The following is a 19,546-nucleotide window of genomic DNA, read 5'->3' as shown; positions in this document are numbered from 1 at the left end:
CAGATCTTGTGACGGTCCAGATCTTCTGACGGTCCAGATCTTGTGACGGTCCAGATCATCTGACGGTCCAGATCTTCTGACGGTCCAGATCCTGCGTCTTTATAACAGTCAGTGGTGCAACACGACCTTGGAGGTCAAATTAGCAGCAAACAATCCAGAACTAATCAAAAATTAATCATCGTCTGCCATAAGTCTGTTAATACACACACACACACACACACACACACACACACACACACATACACACACACACACACATACACACACACATACACACACTAAAGAACACGGCTTTACAACAAACCCCCTTCAGTCCGTTTGGCTCCAGGATTGTTTCTCTGCAGACATCAAACCTTTAATGTTCACTGGCCAAGTTTGATTTCAAGGTTCAAGGTGCTGTGGCCTCAGTTTAAAAAACAAACAAACAAACAAAAAAGAAAGTGTCCATCGGTTCAAAACCAGAGGCCACGTCCTGAAACACTGAGTGAGCATGCATGGAGCCCCCGCAGACCTGAAACAGTCTGAGAAACCGGCCCATCGCCAATCTCAGCCTCTGTGTCCCTCCTCCCTCCTCTCCCCCCTCCCCCTGTCTCTCCTCTGTCCTCTTCCACCCCCCTCCCACTCCTCCTCTTGTAGGACAAGGAGGTGAATCTGGAACAGGTGCATCGTCGTATGAACAGTCTTTTGGACGAGGACTTGGCCCACAAGCAGATCCCCGGCCCCTCTATCGAGATCTCTGCGCTGGACATCGGCAGCATGCAGCCCAGCCAGGCCTCTCAGGTGCCTCAGAGGCCGGAGTCCGTGCGGGACTACCCGCCCTCGGGCCTCGCTGTGACCACCTTCCTCCCCGGGGAGGGGGGGCCGCCTCCTCCTCTTCCCCACCCTCACCATGGGGGGACCCTAGGCAGGACGCTAGCTCTCTCCCAGGGCCCTGGCAGCAACACGTTGCCCCTGCACCACCACCCGCTCAGCAGCACCAGCCTCAGCGGCACCATGCAGTGCAAACACAGAGCGCCCAACGGGGGGCTCTTCCGTCAGAGCCCTGGCAAGACACCCATGCCAATGTCCTACCAGGCAGTCTCCGCAGGACCCATACCCGAAGCCATTGAGGCCACACACAGTACATCCATATAGATGGGGGGGTGGGGGGGGGGGACTCTCTGGACTTGGGTCCGGCTTTGGACGTGAGGGAAATTATTATTATAGAAGGAAAAGAAACACATATATGTACAAAGTAAAAGATTTTGTATCTCACTTCCTGTTCAGAAAAGCCGATTACAAAAACAAACAAACAAAAAAAACAGGCGGGGGGGGCGGGGCGGGGGGGACGGGGGGTCCTGTACATATCTGTAAATACCATGAGAATGAAGTGAGGTTAAAGTGTATTTTGAATATTTTAAATTTTTGAAGTTGAGTTATAAAAAACCAACAAAACGAGATAAAAAAAAACATCTAAACACATGAAACCTTGATGAAAACGTTCTGACTGTTTGAATGGCTTTGTAAATTTTGTTCGATATGAAACAATGACGCGAAATTCATTGTGATTGTTTTTCTAAAGTGCCGAAATTAAACGATGTCTCTCCACAACTCATCGATGTAAAACGACTACCCATGATGCACTGCTGTAGGGACACTCTAGTGTTGGACACCTACTGTTATGCACCTCTGTACCAACCCTATATATAATCTTCAGCATCGGACGCAAATGATCACAATTCTCTTTTTGTTTTTCTTTCATTTGTATTAAATATACGGTATAATATACATTTGCTTTTCCAAATCAAAAGTCTACATTCTGTTTCTTACACTGACTGTAAATGTGTATCGTTCAACCGTTGGGGGGGGGGGGGTTTGATGTGGTTCATATTTGACACAGCTGAGGGGTTTGTTTTTATAGAGTTGTTGGATTTGAGACTGTTGGCTGCGGTCACGCCTGCTGCTGTCGCCTCATCGCTGCAGGGCTCTTTTAACTTTAGTCGTTGTGTTCCCGTACTGAGAGATCCGCCTCCTGTGCTGTTCGTGTCCCGGGCCAGGACGTTTACAGCTGTCGTTCTTATTTAAATGCATCTTTGCACAAAAACAATCCCCAATCTCTGAAGCTGCTTTCACAGCATCGCGCGCTAGCTCCAGTTCAGCGTGCTAACATAACAGACGATATAAGGGAGGACCGGGCGGTCGATATAACGGACCAGAGGTCGATCTAACGGACGGCAGGTCGATCTAACGGATCACAGGTCGATCTAAGGGACGACAGGTCGATATAACGGACGTCAGGTCGATCTAACGGACGTCAGGTCGATCTAACGGACCACAGGTCGATCTAACGGACCACAGGTCGATCTAACGGACCACAGGTCGATCTAACGGACCACAGGTCGATCTAACGAACCACAGGTCGATATAACGAACCAAAGGTCGATCTAACGAACCCCAGGTCGATCTAACGGACCACAGGTCGATCTAACGAACCACAGTTCGATCTAACGTACCACAGGTCGATATAACGAACCACAGGTCGATATAACGAACCAAAGGTCGATCTAACGGACCACAGGTCGATATAACGAACCAAAGGTCGATCTAACGAACCAAAGGTCGATCTAACGAACCACAGGTCGATCTAACGGACCACAGGTCGATCTAAGGGACGACAGGTCGATCTAACGAACCAGAGGTCGATCTAACGAACCACAGGTCGATATAGCTTTATAATATCTAAACAGATCATTTTGGGACTAAAGAACTGAAGCTGAACACAATCTGAATAAATAGAAACTGCGAAACATTAAGCTTTAAATGAGCTGTTCATCAACGTCACTGCAACCATTACACCACATGCAGAGCTGCAATGCATCGTGGGTGATATCCACCTCGGTCTGAATGAAGGAAACCGCAGGGGAGGCTCTGAGGGCGCACTCCCACTGTGCCTCCGTACCGTGCCCGAGCACGTGTCACAGCTAAAGTCTGGTTCCTTTGACCAGTGTGAGTGCAACCGTACCACGTCTAGGAGCGGCACGCTTGCCGTCCACGGCCCGTTTGGGAGAGGTGGGCTTTAGTAAAGCACGTTTGCACGTGTACGAGCACGAGCGTGCGCACGTGTACGAGCACGAGGCCTACGGCGGCTCTGAGGTCATTTCCTGTGCGCCTGTTCGGACATAGAAAAAAGAAGGAGGGACCATGCGCGGACATTTCAAACAATGGCGGTGAAAGGTTCACGTTGGTGTGATGCGGAGGTGGAGTGTTTACTGCAGATTTGGTCGATGAAAAGATTCAAAAACAGTCGACAAGACGCACAAAAACTCCGAGGTCTACGGAAAGATCTGGAAACAAAGCCACGCATCGCCATGACGTCATCAATGCGTGTGACGCGTTACGGCGTGATGACGTATAGGCAGCAAGAAGCATTCTCCGAGGCCCAGGTAGTGTGAGTACAAACGGGCCTGGAGGGGGGGACAAGGACCCTAAAGCACGGGGCACGGGACGCACGCACAGTGGGAGGGCGCCCTGAGTGAACGCAGCTCAACAGTCTCACGCCTTTGTTTTTGTCTCTTATATTTAACCTAAAAAAAAAAGATATAAAGTTCTGTCTTTAGTTTTTGATACCAGAGAATTTCACGTCAAACACTTCAATGTAAACAGCTTTGGTTTGGTTTGTCTCCTGCAAAGCAGCGAAGTTCTTTCAGTGACGGAGACGGAGTCGAACCGATGACGTCCTGCGGGAATTTATTATTATGATGATTATTATTATTATAAGTGCAATCCCATGATGATGCTGATGGAGGTCTGCAGGTGCTGCTGTGATATAAAGGGATGTGACTGTTTGCTGAACTCCATTGTTTTTGTCTGTTGGATGAACTTTGATGGGAAACACGCGTCACCGCTCCTTTCATCTGCGTTTATGATTTTATGAGTTTACTGCGTTTGTGTTGGCCGTTTGGAAACATGATGACACACAGTAGAGTTTTCAGGACGTGAGCGGCGGCGGCGGCTTTAACGCGGCGGCCGGTGAACGCTTCCTCTTCTTCTTTTACGTCTGCAGAGGAAACTTTAACTTCTTATTTTGTGGACGGGACGAAATTATTATATTCTCTTTATTACTTTAGTCTCGACGATATGAAACATAACATTTAGAACCAGATCGTCAGACAAGAACGTCGGCATTGGACAATCGCCTTTTACTACCAGGACGCCATGGCACCCGTTTGAGTTCATTCTCTCAGGACACTTTTCATACACAGCTCTAGACTCCTCCGTCATTTATTGATGATTAAAGGTTGAATATGTAGAATCTTTATAGTGTTTATAAAGCTACGTTCTTAATAATAATGATAATAATAATAATAATAATACACCCACGGGGCATTTGAGGGGTGCAGAATGAAAGTATTGCTTTTCCATAAAAATATAATTAGTCTGAATTAATATTTAAACATTTTTTGACGGGTTTGACAATGACTTCCTGTCCCGTTCTGTTTCCATGGTAGCAGCCAATAGCTTTGGGCGTCGCTGGTTGCCAGAGTTGCCTGTTGTTGAATCATTTTGAGTTGAGAGCTGATGGACTCAGCTGCAGACCGGCTAACGTTAAATACTGTTGTAAAAGTCACTGATGAGTCCAAATGAGTGTTTCCCTGTTCTGACATGGAGCTGATCGCTGACACACTCAGCAACCAACCTGGCAACAAGACCGGTGGAGTTATATTTTGTTGTTGCGGCTGCACTAGACACTAGATGGAGCTGTTCTGCTCGTTCTGCAGATTCAACCTTTAACAGAGACCAAATAATTCCCACATTAGCAAACACGCTGCACCGCGGTCGCTGTTTTAAAGACGGAGAACTTGGTTAATGTGAAATCAAACACATAGGTTAGACTTGAACAACAAGAAGACTGGGTTAAGGTTTGGGAAAGATCGTAACGTAACAGTGACACACGGGACACAAACTGAGGCCTCCATCGTCCACCTCTCCTCCTCTGCCGCCGCGCTCTGAGCGTCTTACAGCTGAAAGCCCGTCGGTGTCGAACACCGAGGGCGCTTCACAAAGCATCAGGATGAGGACGGGCTGTTTTTTTATGAGAATGAATATACGAGAATATACGAACAGAGATCTACGAAATGTCACCAAAGCAGGAGGGAAGACAGATACTGGAGCGCAAAACACAGATTGTTTTAAAAACGTCTCCTTATCTCACGCTCCACTTTCATTCCGGTTCCACTAATGCCATAAACTCTGGCCGGATGACGGCGGACATTTTGCCAGCAGGAGGGCGAGGAGCTCCGTGCACTGGCGTCAGCGTCATGGAAGGATCGGGGTTAAGAGAGTTAACAGCACTGTGTTCAGGCGTTAAGTTCAGGCGTCGGCATCGGCGCTCCGTGCGTCACATCACTCAGTGAGTCATCTCAAAACCAGGTGACACAAACGGAAAGATGAGCTGCATGCACATTCATCACCACACTTTATACCATCAACCAGGAATTTTACAATCAACCTTAACTCTTAGGGAAACAGCACCAATTTGAGTCCAGCTGATCCCTAAAACGATAACGGTCGACTGAAGGAGTCACGTTTTTCCTCTGCTGCTTTAAATCTGCGCGCTCGACCCGCGTGGAAAAAGCTTTACGCTGAGAACCGTCCCAGACACGACTCATGGTTGAAAGGTTGAGCTAATGTTCTGTTCCTGCGTGACTCCAGATCCTCGGCTCACGGTGAATAAACTCTACCGTGTGTTTGATTGTGTTCGGACCTCAGGAGGGTTTTTATCGTCGAACTCTGCGTGGATGTTTTAGAGCGGTTGCTCCTGTGAACCGACTTGCTTTTTGTCTTCACACTGTGCTCCGCAACACAACGGACGAACGGACGGACGAAGGGAGGGACTGTGTGGTCATCCTAAAGGTCGTCCTGATTGGTCGTCAGCAGCGTGCGGGGGCGGCTCCACGTGCGTCACGTTCAAACAGCAGCGTCGCGTCCGCAGATGAAAACAGGAAGTGTCGTTGCATAGTTAGTCTGTCACAGTCCGTCTGAGGGAGACCCTGGTTTTATTTATGAATATGCTGCTTGGAGTTTCTTAATCTTTAATAAAGAAATATTGTTTACAAATGTGTTTCTGGTGTGGTGTCGACGACAGCGCGCTCTTTCTGCACTTTTAGACTCGTGTGGCTCGTCAGCACGAAAAGATCAAAGTCAACAAAAGTCTTTTTCCTCTTCCACTCGATGTTCTGAAGCTCTTGGAGGGGGCTAGCCGCTGGCTCTCACTTCTCCTCGGAGGCTAGTTGTCAGGATTAGCATCATTAGCATGCTAACTCTGTCATCTGGACCTGGACTGTGGTCATTCGTGTGGTGCTGTTTCCATTGTAACAAGATGGTTTGCTCCTCGATCGACTGAACCGACAGATGGTTTATGAACACACCGTGTTAGCGTTAGCTCTGTTATGCTAATTAAATAGCTGCACTGTCGCCATGACTTGAATCCAGCGTGCTATCTATGACACAGACACTAGATGCTAATGCTAATGCTAATCTGGAGCAGCTGGAGGATTCGGGCCGTGAGGGTCGGTGTTTTACAGTCTGTGAGCGTGAAAATTGTATTGAATAATAATTTAAATCAGAGATCATAAACACTGGCTGCTCTTCACTCTGTAGAGACTCACCTCCCTGTCTCTACCCTTTAAAAAAATCCTCTTCCTGACTCCCGTTCCCTCCCAGTCCCCGGAATAAATCTCAACACTGCCTCCCACTCCCGTTTATCTAGTAACGTGTTCTGTTAGCCTATCTCCTGGGCGGTGGTGCTTATATGGCTAATCCCGTAAACGTCAGCCAGATGGACGTATCTCCCTCCCCCCAACGTAACATACATGCCCTTTTTTGGTCAGAGGAAATGAGGCGGAGTCAAAGTCTGACAAGATGGAGACTCCTGTAGACGAGGACGACTGGATCAAGTTGAGAGAACGGACCCACGTGTGTTTTTTATACAGACTATTGTCACATCCCGCCAAAAAGCTTCAAGCGAGGCCTTAAAACACGATTCACAAACCACGTCACAGTAGCTGCATCCGCGTTCTTTACTCAGCCTTTAGCCCGGAGCCTCCTCATTGGTTCAAATGACCCATTACGGACCTGACGGAGATGCTACGTCCGTTCTTATGAGGTCTATGTTTGATTCATGTTATTAATGTATTGATGACTCTTTATCTAGTAACGCGTTCTGTTAGCCTAGCTCCTGGGCCAGATGGACGTGTCTCCCTCCCTCCAGCGTCACATACATGCCCTTTTTTGGTCAGAGGAAATGAGGCGGAGTCAAAGTCTGACAGATGGAGACTCCCGTAGGCGAGGACGATTGGATCAAGGTGAGAGAACGGACCTGACGGAGACGCTACGTCTGTTTTTACACAGTCTGTGGGTCAGACACTGATCTTGATTCTATAAATCTGAAGAAAAATACACTGAACACCTTTAAAGTCCTCACACTTTGGTGGAGACGTCCAACTGCAATGCGGTCATCTCAGTTTATTAGAACATCTGCTGGTTGTTGTTGTTGTTGTTTTTTTCAGGAGAAATCAATGAAGACGTTCGGCAACAGATGCTTAACATGAGGCTGTTACCCAGGGCAACCAACTGCGAGCGAGCGGGGAAGCAGCACGGACTAATTCATCTGATACGGAGTTATATTCATGTTATACATGACACACATTAGTAGTGAGAGAGCGGACTGACAGCAGTGAAGCTCTGATCAATTATTGATTCCTCCTCTGCGGAGAAGACGAGACGCGCGGCGAATATCAAACGTCTTCACATCATTTCACACGTTGTAGTTTATCTCTGTGAGTCCTGAAGAGAAAATGCATTAAAGTCGACTTATTCTAATAACAAAACACACTCGTTTGGCTCCTGCAGAGTGAGGGCTGCCTGGTTACAGATGAATCTGTGCTTTGATAACAGCAGGACCACTCTACGGCGTTAGCTTCGTCTGCTGTGCAACGGTTGGATCATCGTAACGCATCCGAAATTCTGCTTAAACTCAACGTCGGCTGTTAAAGATTGATTCTAACACTGGTTTAGTGTTGAAATGCGAGGGTAAATATAGACACCAGAGCTGTGGGTTTCATCTCAGTTTAATCTGAAGCGTCTGAAACATGAACCCTACATAAAGACGTCCCGACAGCTCCCTGAGGGTGGAGCAGGAGTCACGCCGTGTGGATCGCCCCCTGGTGGCTGGCTGCAGTGTCTGTGTCTCTCCCCGTTCACTACGGTACAATTGTTTTTTCAGAAATAAGAAAAGAAGATGAGTTCACACTGAAATGAAGAAGATGTAAGTCTGTTTAATACGGTAATTAGAGAATTTAAAGAATTTTTTTTTTTTTTACTTTCTTGTCCTGAGTTTATCAGACGAAGCAATAAAGTCATGGAACGGTGAAAACTGTACCATCACCATCACATACCATCAAATAATGCCAAGTACCGCCGTTTACAGCCCTTTACCACCCTTTACCGCCCTTTACAGCCCTTTACCGCCCTTTACCGCCCTTTACCGCCCTTTACCGCCCTTCACCGCCCTTCACCGCCCTTTACAGTCCTTTACCACCCTTTACCGCCCTTTACCACCCTTTACCACCCTTTACAGCCCTTTACCGCCCTTTACCACCCTTTACAGCCCTTTACAGTCCTTTACCGCCCTTTACAGCCCTTTACAGCCCTTTACCACCCTTTACAGCCTTTACAGACCTTTACCGCCCTTACAGCCCTTTACCACCCTTAACCGCCCTTTACCGCCCTTTACAGCCCTTTACCACCCTTTAAAGCCCTTTACCGCCCTTTACCACCCTTTACAGCCCTTTACCGCCCTTTACAGCCCTTTACAGCCCTTTTAACGCCCTTTACTGCCCTTCACAGCACTTTACAGTCCTTTACAGCCCTTTACAGCCCTTTACCGCCCTTTACAGCCTTTTACAGCCCCTTACAGCCCTTTACCGCCCTTTACAGCCCTTTACAGCCCTTTACCGCCCTTTACAGCCCTTTACCACCCTTTACAGCCCTTTACAGCCCTTTACCACCCTTTACAGCCCTTTACCGCCCTTTACAGCCCTTTACAGCCCCTTACAGCCCCTTACAGCCCTTTACAGCCCTTTACCGCCCTTTACCACCCTTTACAGCCCTTTACCACCCTTTACAGCCCTTTACCGCCCTTTACAACCCTTTACAGCCTTTTACCGCCCTTTACCGCCCTTTACAGCTCTTTACAGCCCTTTACCATCTTTTACAGCCCTTTACCGCCCTTTACCGCCCTTTACCTCCCTTTACCGCCCTTTACCGCCTTTTACAGCCCGTTACCACCCTTTACCGCCCTTTACCGCCCTTTACCACCCTTTACCGCCCTTTTCAGCCCTTTACAGCCCTTTACAGCCCTTTACAGCCCGTTACCACCCTTTACCACCCTTTACCGCCCTTTACCACCCTTTACCGCCCTTTTCAGCCCTTTACAGCCCGTTACCACCCTTTACCTCCCTTTACCACCCTTTACCACCCTTTACCGCCCTTTACCACCCTTTACCGCCCTTTTCAGCCCTTTACAGCCTGTTACCACCCTTTACCTCCCTTTACCACCCTTTACCACCCTTTACCGCCCTTTTCAGCCCTTTACAGCCCTTTACAGCCCTTTACCGCCCTTTACCGCCTTTTACAGCCCTTTACAGTTCTTAACCGCCATATTTCGTCATATATTGGAGAAATGACTGGCTGGTACACAAAGTGAGCATATACTGTCGTGCACCATCATATCCCGTCACCTACCGCCTCCCTGTGTCATACAGTCTGTGCTCACGTTATTACCTCAGTACAGACAGCAACAGCACAGAGCAGTGACGGAGCGTCGTGTCCGGGGGACGACATGAATCCTTGTTCCCTTCACAGTTTCTCCAGTTTTCTGCTGCATGCTGACAGAAAACATCCTCCACTCTGTCAATTAGGGGGAAGAGTTAGTGTGACGCACCGGGACATGCAGGATGTCAGCTCTCCTCTGGCTTTAAACTCACCGCTCTTGACTTGCTCGGCCTGCAGACAGACGGACTGGCGGTAGGTTAACCGACGAGGTGCCTGGTTGGCGCTGTGGTGCAGCGAGCGGTCGAGAAAGGACCGGCTGGTGCACAAAGTGACACCAGAGCTGAGAGCAGACGGACGGACGACAGCGGACCCGATTGGCCCAAAGACGAATTAAACGCAGAGGGGACGGAAAACAAGCGCTGCAGACTTCCCCTCGTCCCCTCACCAGCTTTTTGAGACACAAAGAGATAACTGGGAAGCAAGATGGAGTAGGACCCGTCATGTGGCGCTGTAACATCCAAACCGTGGTTAAAATAATATTTTCAATCAGTTTTAAGTGTTTTGCTAGTTTTACTTTATAGTGATTGTGTCGCCAGCCTGACAGCGACTCAAGTTCCATCAAATTTTCTACAAAATATATTTTAACCTAAAATATAAATGATGGGGTAATGTCATGTATATACACTCAGTGGCCACTTTATTAGGCACGCCTGCTGCTTCATAAAGAGTCAGTGTGTCTTCTCTCTGTAGAGAGTCGGTGGTGTCGTGTGTTCACAGATGCTCTCCTGCATTCCTCTGTTTAACCATTGGACATTTGAGTTCCTTTGCCTGTTGTGGAAGAAGAGGAGGAGGAGAAGGAAGAAGAGGAGGAAAGGGGAGGAGGATGAGGAGGAGGAAGAGGAGGGGGAGTGGGAGAGAGAGAAGAGGAGAGGAAGAATAGGAAGAAGAGGAGAAGGAAGAGGAATAAGGAGGAGGAGAGAAAGAAGAGGAGGAGGAAAGGAAGGAGAGGGAGGAGGAGGAGGAAGATAGGAAGAAGAGGAGGAGAGGAAGAAGGAGGAGAAGGAGAGGGAGGGGGTGAAGAGCAGGAGCAGGAGGAGGAGGAAGAAGGAAGAGGAGGGGGAGGAGGAAGAAGAGAAGAGGAAGAAGGAGGAGGAGAGAAAGAAGAGGAAGAGGAGAAGGAGAGGGAGGGGGAGGTGAGGAAGAAGAGGAGGAGAAAGAGGAACTCCAACCAGTGTGTCCATTCTCCTCTGACCTCTGGCATCAACATTTGCACCCACGGAACTGCCGCTCACTGGATCTTTGCGTGGGTGAAAATCCCAGTGGATCACCATGTCTACACACGCACACACACACACACACACACACACACATACACACACACACACGTCTGAATGCACTGAGCTGCTGCCTCGTGATTGGCTGATTAGAAATTTGCGTTAACGAGCAGTTGGACAGGTGTACCTAATAAAGTGGCCGCTGAGTGTAAAAGATCGAGTAATGTTTTGTTAATTTTAAAAAGTGTAAAACTGAAGTCTATGCCCCCCTCAGGACTGTTTCCCACTTTTTAGCAGCGGACTCGAGCGTAGTTTAATAAACCTGCTCAAACATCCAACGGGCTCATCTGCGTTCTTTGCACTGCTTAACTTCCTGAGCACTTAGAGCTGATAAAGCTGTGCTTTATATGACACACTCCTCCTCCTCCCCGCTGCAGACGCGTGCCGTCTGGATAAAACAGCTCATTACTCACTTTACCTCCAGCAGCTGCAGGAAATAAAAGCCAATATGAATGTGAGAGTCCGGTGGCGGCGGGGCTGTTATGGGCCATTATACGGTTGCAGGCTGAGCCGCTGTCACACGGGGGAGATGGGTCAGCGTCTGTAAATCACGCGGCGGACAGCGTGAAGCCGCGGGGTTATTGTAACGTCGCAGAGCTGTGCACATGAAATACGGGGCGCCGAGCGACTCTGGAGGCACACGGGCATGAAATGGAAGCCAAACTATCGCCATAAATATGCAGATTCACTAAATGTGCTGCAAAAAGTACCTTCCATCAGTGCTTGTAATGCACTTAGTGAAGATATGAAGCCCAGGAGGACACATTACACCCACCAGGGGCTCCGATGACAAGGCTGTAGCATGTTCTCCATTAGCCCCAGTTCATGCCTCTCGTGTACCATCAGGAGGTTTGAGCCGCGGAGTCGTCTGTGAAGCCCAGAGGGGGCGAAACAACACTTCAGGAGGTGTTGTGGGAGAATCCTCAAACACTCTTCTTCCCGCCTGCTGGAGGAAAGACTCCAACGCTGCAGGAGATCCAGATTAATATCACACAAGAGGGATTTCTGTCGCACTGAATATCATAACCACTGTGATCCGGTGGTGTCTCCTACTGTGGTGAAGGCACTTTAACACCTGAAGATACGACTTTAACACCTAAAGATACGACTTTAACACGTGAAGATACGACTTTGACGCCTGAAGATACGACTTTTACACCTAAAGATACGACTTTAACGCCTAAAGATACGACTTTAACACCTGAAGATACGACTTTAACACCTAAAGATACGACTTTAACGCCTGAAGATACGACTTTGACGCCTGAAGATACGACTTTAACACCTAAAGATACAACTTTAACACCTGAAGATACGACTTTAACACCTGAAGATACGACTTTGACGCCTGAAGATACGACTTTAACGCCTAAAGATACGACTTTAACGCCTGAAAATACGACTTTAACGCCTAAAGATACGACTTTAACGCCTAAAGATACGACTTTAACGCCTGAAGATACGACTTTAACACCTGAAGATACGACTTTAACGTCTAAAGATACGACTTTAACACCTAAAGATACGACTTTAGCACCTAAAGATACGACTTTAACGCCTGAAGATGGGATTTTAATGAGTTTTAGCACCTAAAGAACTGATTCTGTGTTATAAACAAACGATGTAAGATGTGTTTTAATACCTGACCTTCCTCTAAACATTCCTCGACTGAATCTGTCGGGTTTTTGTCGTCAACATGCGACAAACAAACCAACACTCGAGCCCAGTCCTATTTAAAGCTGCCAAAACTCTGATCTGCACCACTGGAGCCCGGTCTGAGCCAAAATACCACCTGGATGTTCTCCTGAAGTCCCATTCTCCAGATGGATTACACCTGATCAAACCCTCAAAGGAGAGATTCACACACGCTGATGTAACTGTGCCTCGTGCTGTAACACCCCTGTTAGAGCTGCACAACGGCGCCAGGGGAACAAACCAGACTTTGAAAAATGCCACGCGAAACACATTTAGCAGCTCTTGTTTTGTGCTGAATTCAGTGCTTTTGAGAAACGGCGACGCCTGCACAGCCGTCTCTGCAGGATTTATCTTTTGGCTCTGATGCGCGGCCTCAAAGATGAATTGAGCAGTTTTGTTATTTTGAAAAGAATAAAAGATTATTGCTGACAGGCAATTCAATTTGTACGCCTTAAGACGCTGTCGGAGACATTGTCTCCACTCAGAGTACAAACGCCGCCTTTCAGGGATCCACAAAATTGCAGTCATCAGTTTTGTGTTTTTTAAATGTGGAAGATGTTCGCAGGAAGTTGATCAAGTGAAATACACTGACTCTGGTGATGATGAAGCTCACAGTCCTGCTCGCTGTGGCGTTCCTGATAAACAGCTGACAAACAAACAAACAAACAAACAAACAAACAAACATCTCCCCATTGTTTGCAGAAGCTCAGGATGGTCTTTTCTCGGCCTGCGGCCAGTTTCACAGAGAACTCTCGGACTCTTCCTCAGGGCGCCCTCCCACTGTGCGTGCGTCCCGTGCCCCGTGCTTTAGGGTCCTTGTCCCCCCCTCCAGGCCCGTTTGTACTCACACTACCTGGGCCTCGGAGAATGCTTCTTGCTGCCTATACGTCATCACGCCGTAACACGTCACACGCATTGATGACGTCATGGCGATGCGTGGCTTTGTTTCCAGATCTTTCCGTAGACCTCGGAGTTTTTGTGCGTCTTGTCGACTGTTTTTGAATCTTTTCATCGACCAAATCTGCAGTAAACACTCCACCTCCGCATCACACCAACGTGAACCTTTCACCGCCATTGTTTGAAATGTCCGCGCATGGTCCCTCCTTCTTTTTTCTACGTCCCAACAGGCGCACAGGAAATGACCTCAGAGCCGCCGTAGGCCTCGTGCTCGTACACGTGCACACGCTCGTGCTCGTACACGTGCGCACGCTCGTGCTCGTACACGTGCAAACGTGCTTAACTAAAGCCCACCTCTCCCAAACGGGCCGTGGATGTGTTTCTTACAGTAACTTTGCTGTTAGATTAGTTTTAGACCATATTAAACCTAAAGCGTTTGCCGCCCTGCCGCTAAGCTAGCTGCGGACCAAAGGTGCGTTCAGATCGGATGTGATAGACGCCATAGAAGCAGCACATTTACATACAAAGTCAATCTACAGATGCAATTTCAAGACGGGTGGCGCATTACTTGAGATTTTTGCTTCTATCGCGTCCAACGCCTCAGAAGAAACACACACTTCACCTGAGAGCCCATTTCTGTTCTTATAGGGCGCACTCCACTGTTCCTCCGTACCGTGCCCCAGCACGTGTCACGGCTAAAGTCTGGTTCCTTTGACCAGTGTGAGTGCAACCGTACCACGTCTAGGAGCGGCACACTTGCCGTCCACGGCCCGTTTGGGAGAGGTGGGCTTTAGTAAAGCACGTTTGCACGTGTACGAGCACGAGCGTGCGCACGTGTACGAGCACGAGGCCTACGGCGGCTCTGAGGTCATTTCCTGTGCGCCTGTTGGGACGTAGAAAAAAGAAGGAAGGACCATGCGCGGACATTTGCATGCATGCATGTGGCTCAGAGTCCAGCTCAGTAAACAGTCTCTGGGTCCGTCTCTGTCCTCTCACGCAGCAGCACTGTTGTTGTTGTTATGTGACGCTGCGGGGTCAGAGGTCGGAGGTGGGGCCATGACGCCGTCCTTTAACAAAGTCTGAGCTTTTGTGTGTCTCGTGTGGACACCACCTTAGACGTCTAAAGGAGACGGTTAAGTTTAGACGACTAAAGGAGACGGTTAGGTTATAAAAGTGATACATGGATGTATGACTTTCAGGGTGTAGGTATAACTGTATGAGTCCGTCACATCCTCTGCTCGTCGGCCTGAAGCCAAAAACAAAAGTGCTGAGCGCGTGTCAGGGTGCAGCTGCAGCCTGGACACAAAGTGCTGTGTCTTTGTGCTTCCATCACAATATCCATCTTTCATCTTTCCCCTACCTCCGCTCCTCACACATGAGAAGAAAAGGGCGCCTCCTCATCTGCCTTCGCAATTTCCCCGCATTCACTCAGCAACAAACACAAACGCGCAGCTTTTGACCACATGTGAAGTCTGCAATCCAACCAGCGAGGGAGTCATCGCGCTCATCTCCAGCTTTGTCTCGCTCCTTTTCTCCGTCTTTCTTCTCTCGGCGCTTCTTTTCCACATGAAAGGACCTAAAACGCTTTCTCTCCGGTGCCTTTTGTGTTCCTCTTTCATGCGGCCTGTAATGTGTGTGACCTGCTTATGATCCAACCCCCCCATTTGTTTAAACCCACCTGAGTGCTTCGCGGCACATTATCCCTTCTCTTACACCGCTCCTTAAAAACACATCCACAGACTCGACCCGTTTATCACTCCTGCCCATCGTGTTCCTTCGTTACAGCGTCAGCTCCTTAATGCAGCTCTCTGTGCTCCAGGTGTCTCCCCCTGATGGACATTAGAGAGAATGCAGCTTTAAGTGGAGTCTCCTCCTGCTGGACATTAGAGAGAATGCAGCTTTAAGTGGAGTCTCCTCCTGCTGGACATTAGAGAGAATGCAGCTTTAAGTGGAGTCTCCTCCTGCTGGACATTAGAGAGAATGCAGCTTTAAGTGGAGTCTCCTCCTGCTGGACATGAGAGAGAATGCAGCTTTAAGTGGAGACTCCTCCTGCTGGACATTAGAGAGAATGCAGCTTTAAGTGGAGTCTCCTCCTGCTGGACATTAGAGAGAATGCAGCTTTAAGTGGAGTCTCCTCCTGCTGGACATTAGAGAGAATGCAGCTTTAAGTGGAGTCTCCTCCTGCTGGACATTAGAGAGAATGCAGCTTTAAGTGGAGTCTCCTCCTGCTGGACATTAGAGAGAATGCAGCTTTAAGTGGAGTCTCCTCCTGCTGGACATTAGAGAGAATGCAGCTTTAAGTGGAGTCTCCTCCTGCTGGACATTAGAGAGAATGCAGTTTTAAGTGGAGTCTCCTCCTGCTGGACATTAGAGAGAATGCAGCTTTAAGTGGAGTCTCCTCCTGCTGGACATTAGAGAGAATGCAGCTTTAAGTGGAGTCTCCTCCTGCTGGACATTAGAGAGAATGCAGCTTTAAGTGGAGTCTCCCCCTGCTGGACATTAGAAAGAATGCAGCTTTAAGTGGAGTCTCCTCCTGCTGGACATTAGAGAGAATGCAGCTTTAAGTGGAGCCTCCTCCTGCTGGACATTAGAGAGAATGCAGCTTTAAGTGGAGTCTCCTCCTGCTGGACATTAGAGAGAATGCAGCTTTAAGTGGAGTCTCCTCCTGCTGGACATTAGAGAGAATTCGATCGGTTCGATCCCCGGCTCCTCCGATCCATGTGCCGAAGTGTCCTTGAGCCTGACACTGTAGTGGTCAGAAGACTAGAAAAGGCTCTGTATGAGTCCAGTTACTGCTTCCCCACTAATCCGGCTCACACTGTGCTGGTGCTCCTCTCTGTTGCCATGCAACCACCTGTTCGAGTCCTTATACGGCAGCTCAGTCTGCGGGAGCACGGGGCTTTTTCTGTGAGTGACGGAGAGAGAGCTGCATGTTTTCACAGTGTTGGTGTTACGCTCTAAAATACAACACACAGCTGCCACAATGAAAACGTGGAGCAGGAGAAGAGGTGATTCGCCCCCCAGAGACCCCGAGGCCTCAGATCTTCCTGCTCTCTGAGGACTGTGGGTCCAGCTGGGTCTCTTTCGTCCGTCATTACCCGTTTTTGAGCAGGGAAATCTGTCTCCTGTATTAAAATCTCTGTGGTCGTGATGTGCAGGGATTAAACTTGTGGGTCGTGGTGCGGCACCGCTAGATTAGCTGTGAAAGGCCCGGGCAGGTCCCAAGGACAGGTGCGCTCGTCGTACACCACCATTCAGCGCTCGTCGTACGCTACCGTCTCCACCACTTCATCCAGCCCGTCTTTCTTTGTTCTCTGTGAATTTTCTGTTCAAATTAGAGCAAAAACATTTCAACGGCTAGTTCAGGGGTCTTGAACCCGCGGCTCCTGGGCCTCGCGCGGCCCTTCACTCCCTTTTCAGTGGCTCCTACAGCTTTGCCAAAAACTAACATGGAGATAAATGATGTGTTGTTTTCACAGTGGACGATCTTTCAAAGGGAGCAGCTGTTCTCCTGGAGTTCAAGGAGATTTAAAAATATCACGTGACACTAAAATATGCGTCACAGGCTACAGCTAACGCTCAGCACCTTTCCTGCTAACCTAGAGTTTATGACCTTTGCTGTCAGGATGCTAACCGTGCTAACCTTGAGTTTCTGACCTGTGCTGTCAGGATGCTAACCGTGCTAACCTTGAGTTTCTGACCTGCGCTGTCAGGATGCTAACCGTGCTAACCCTGAGTTTATGACCTGTGCTGTCAGGATGCTAACCGTGCTAACCTTGAGTTTCTGACCTGCGCTGTCAGGATGCTAACCGTGCTAACCCTGAGTTTCTGACCTGTGCTGTCACGATGCTAAACGTGCTAACCTTGAGTTCCTGACCTGCGCTGTCAGGATGCTAACCGTGCTAACCCTGAGTTTCTGACCTGCGCTGTCAGGATGCTAACCGTGCTAACCTTGAGTTCCTGACCTGCGCTGTCAAGATGCTAACCGTGCTAACCTTGAGTTCCTGACCTGCACTGTCAGGATGCTAACCGTGCTAACCCTGAGTTTCTGACCTGCGCTGTCAGGATGCTAAACGTGCTAACCTTGAGTTCCTGACCTGCGCTGTCAGGATGCTAACCGTGCTAACCCTGAGTTTCTGACCTGCGCTGTCAGGATGCTAACCGTGCTAACCTTGAGTTCCTGACCTGCGCTGTCAGGATGCTAACCGTGCTAACCCTGAGTTTCTGACCTGCGCTGTCAAGATGCTAATCGTGCTAACCTTGAGTTCCTGACCTGCGCTGTCAGGATGCTAACCGTGCTAACCTTGAGTTCCTGACCTGCGCTGTCAAGATGCTAACCGTGCTAACCTTGAGTTCCTGACCTGCGCTGTCAAGATGCTAACCGTGCTAACCTTGAGTTCCTGACCTGCGCTGTCAGGATGCTAACCGTGCTAACCTTGAGTTCCTTACCTGCGCTGTCAGGATGCTAACCGTGCTAACCTTGAGTTTCTGACCTGCGGTGTCAGGATGCTAACCGTGCTAACCCTGAGTTTATGACCTGTGCTGTCAGGATGCTAACCGTGCTAACCCTGAGTTTCTGACCTGTGCTGTCAGGATGCTAACCGTGCTAACCATGCTAACCGTGGATAAACCCCCCAAAAACACTTATCGGAGGAGAACAGAGAGTTGTGTGGAGAGATCTCCACATCCCACACAGTAAAAACATAATTCATAAAGTGTGTTTGTCCATGATCCACGCTAACGTCACGTGCTTCCTCACCCACTCACAGGGTTCACAGACGTGGCCTCTGCAGCGGGGCGCTCGTTACAGAGACACAGAGCCGTCTATTGTCCTCGACCACACGGACGCTTATTATCGGCTCTGTTCTCGGAGGAGGAAGAAAAAAGTGGCACTTCAATGGTGTCAGTCATTTAGCAGTGGAAAGGTGATACATCAACGAGGATAATGGCCGGGCTGAGAGGGGCGGAGGGGACGGAGGGGGTGGAAGAGAGAGAGAGAGAGAGAGAGAGAGAGAGAGAGAGGATGATGAAGAGTATAATTACACTCTCGCCCCTGTGTGTGTGTGTTAGCATGTGTGTGTGTGTGTGTGTGTGTGTGTGTGTGTGTGTGTGTGTGCTGTTCTTTGTAGTTGATGCTGAATCAAACCATCTCAAATAAAAACACATCAGAGCAGAAAGACGACATCTGTCTCTGCCGTTAGATGAGTCAAGACATAAAGTTACGACAATTCCGGTTTCAGAAAGATCCTGCGACATGCTAGCTTTAGCGTTAGCCACTGGAGGTGTATATGTGTTTGGTTTTGCTGCCCTGAGCTGAGCCTCTCAGGCTTTGACTGACCGTAAACAACCTCGAGTCAGACGACATATTTAGGTGTAAAGATTTAAACACATCACTCCTGAGAAACTCTTTTAGTTTTAAAGCTGCAGCCGTGCAGACCCCCCCCCCCCCTGCAGGTGACACCTGACATTTGCTTCGATGGGGGAGGGCTGCAACGTTTACTCCGTCAGCCGATGCCGTGAGCCGACTTCATGCACACCGCCTGCTCCGGGGGCTTATCGTGACACGGTGCCAGTCGGCGCGGAGACGCTGACGACCTTGAGAAGTAATTTGGTGGATCAATATTTGCTGGGAGGAGAGGAAGAAGGCAGGAGAACGAGGACGAGGAGGAGGAGAGGAGCAGGCTGGGATGCAGTCTGCCAATTAATTAAAGTAATGAGAGGAGGTGTGAGCGCGTTTACAACTCCAGCAAAGAAGAAGAAGAAGAAGAAGAAGAGCGGCAGAGGAGGAGGAGAAGGTGGAGAACATG

At 49.0% G+C, this 19,546-nt stretch overlaps 1 protein-coding gene across 1 annotated transcript in view; it reads left to right on the top strand.

The window, feature by feature from the left end:
- The window catches only part of LOC310961353 (glutamate receptor ionotropic, delta-1-like), a gene marked incomplete at both ends in the record, with an annotated part of 570,081 nt that extends 568,947 nt beyond the window's left edge, over positions 1-1,134 (top strand). The window contains one exon of the mRNA XM_083933383.1: positions 637-1,134. Coding sequence (XP_083789509.1) covers positions 637-1,134 — 498 coding nt within the window. The remainder of the gene's footprint in view (positions 1-636) is intronic.
- Positions 1,135-19,546: the final 18,412 nt, after the last annotated feature.

Source organism: Echiichthys vipera, assembly GCF_963691815.1.
Source record: "Echiichthys vipera genome assembly, chromosome: 18".
In the NCBI taxonomy this organism is placed as follows: Eukaryota; Metazoa; Chordata; class Actinopteri; order Perciformes; family Trachinidae; genus Echiichthys; species Echiichthys vipera.
The sequence above is the reverse complement of the archived record's forward strand: the minus strand, read 5'-3'. Positions and strand labels throughout refer to the sequence as shown.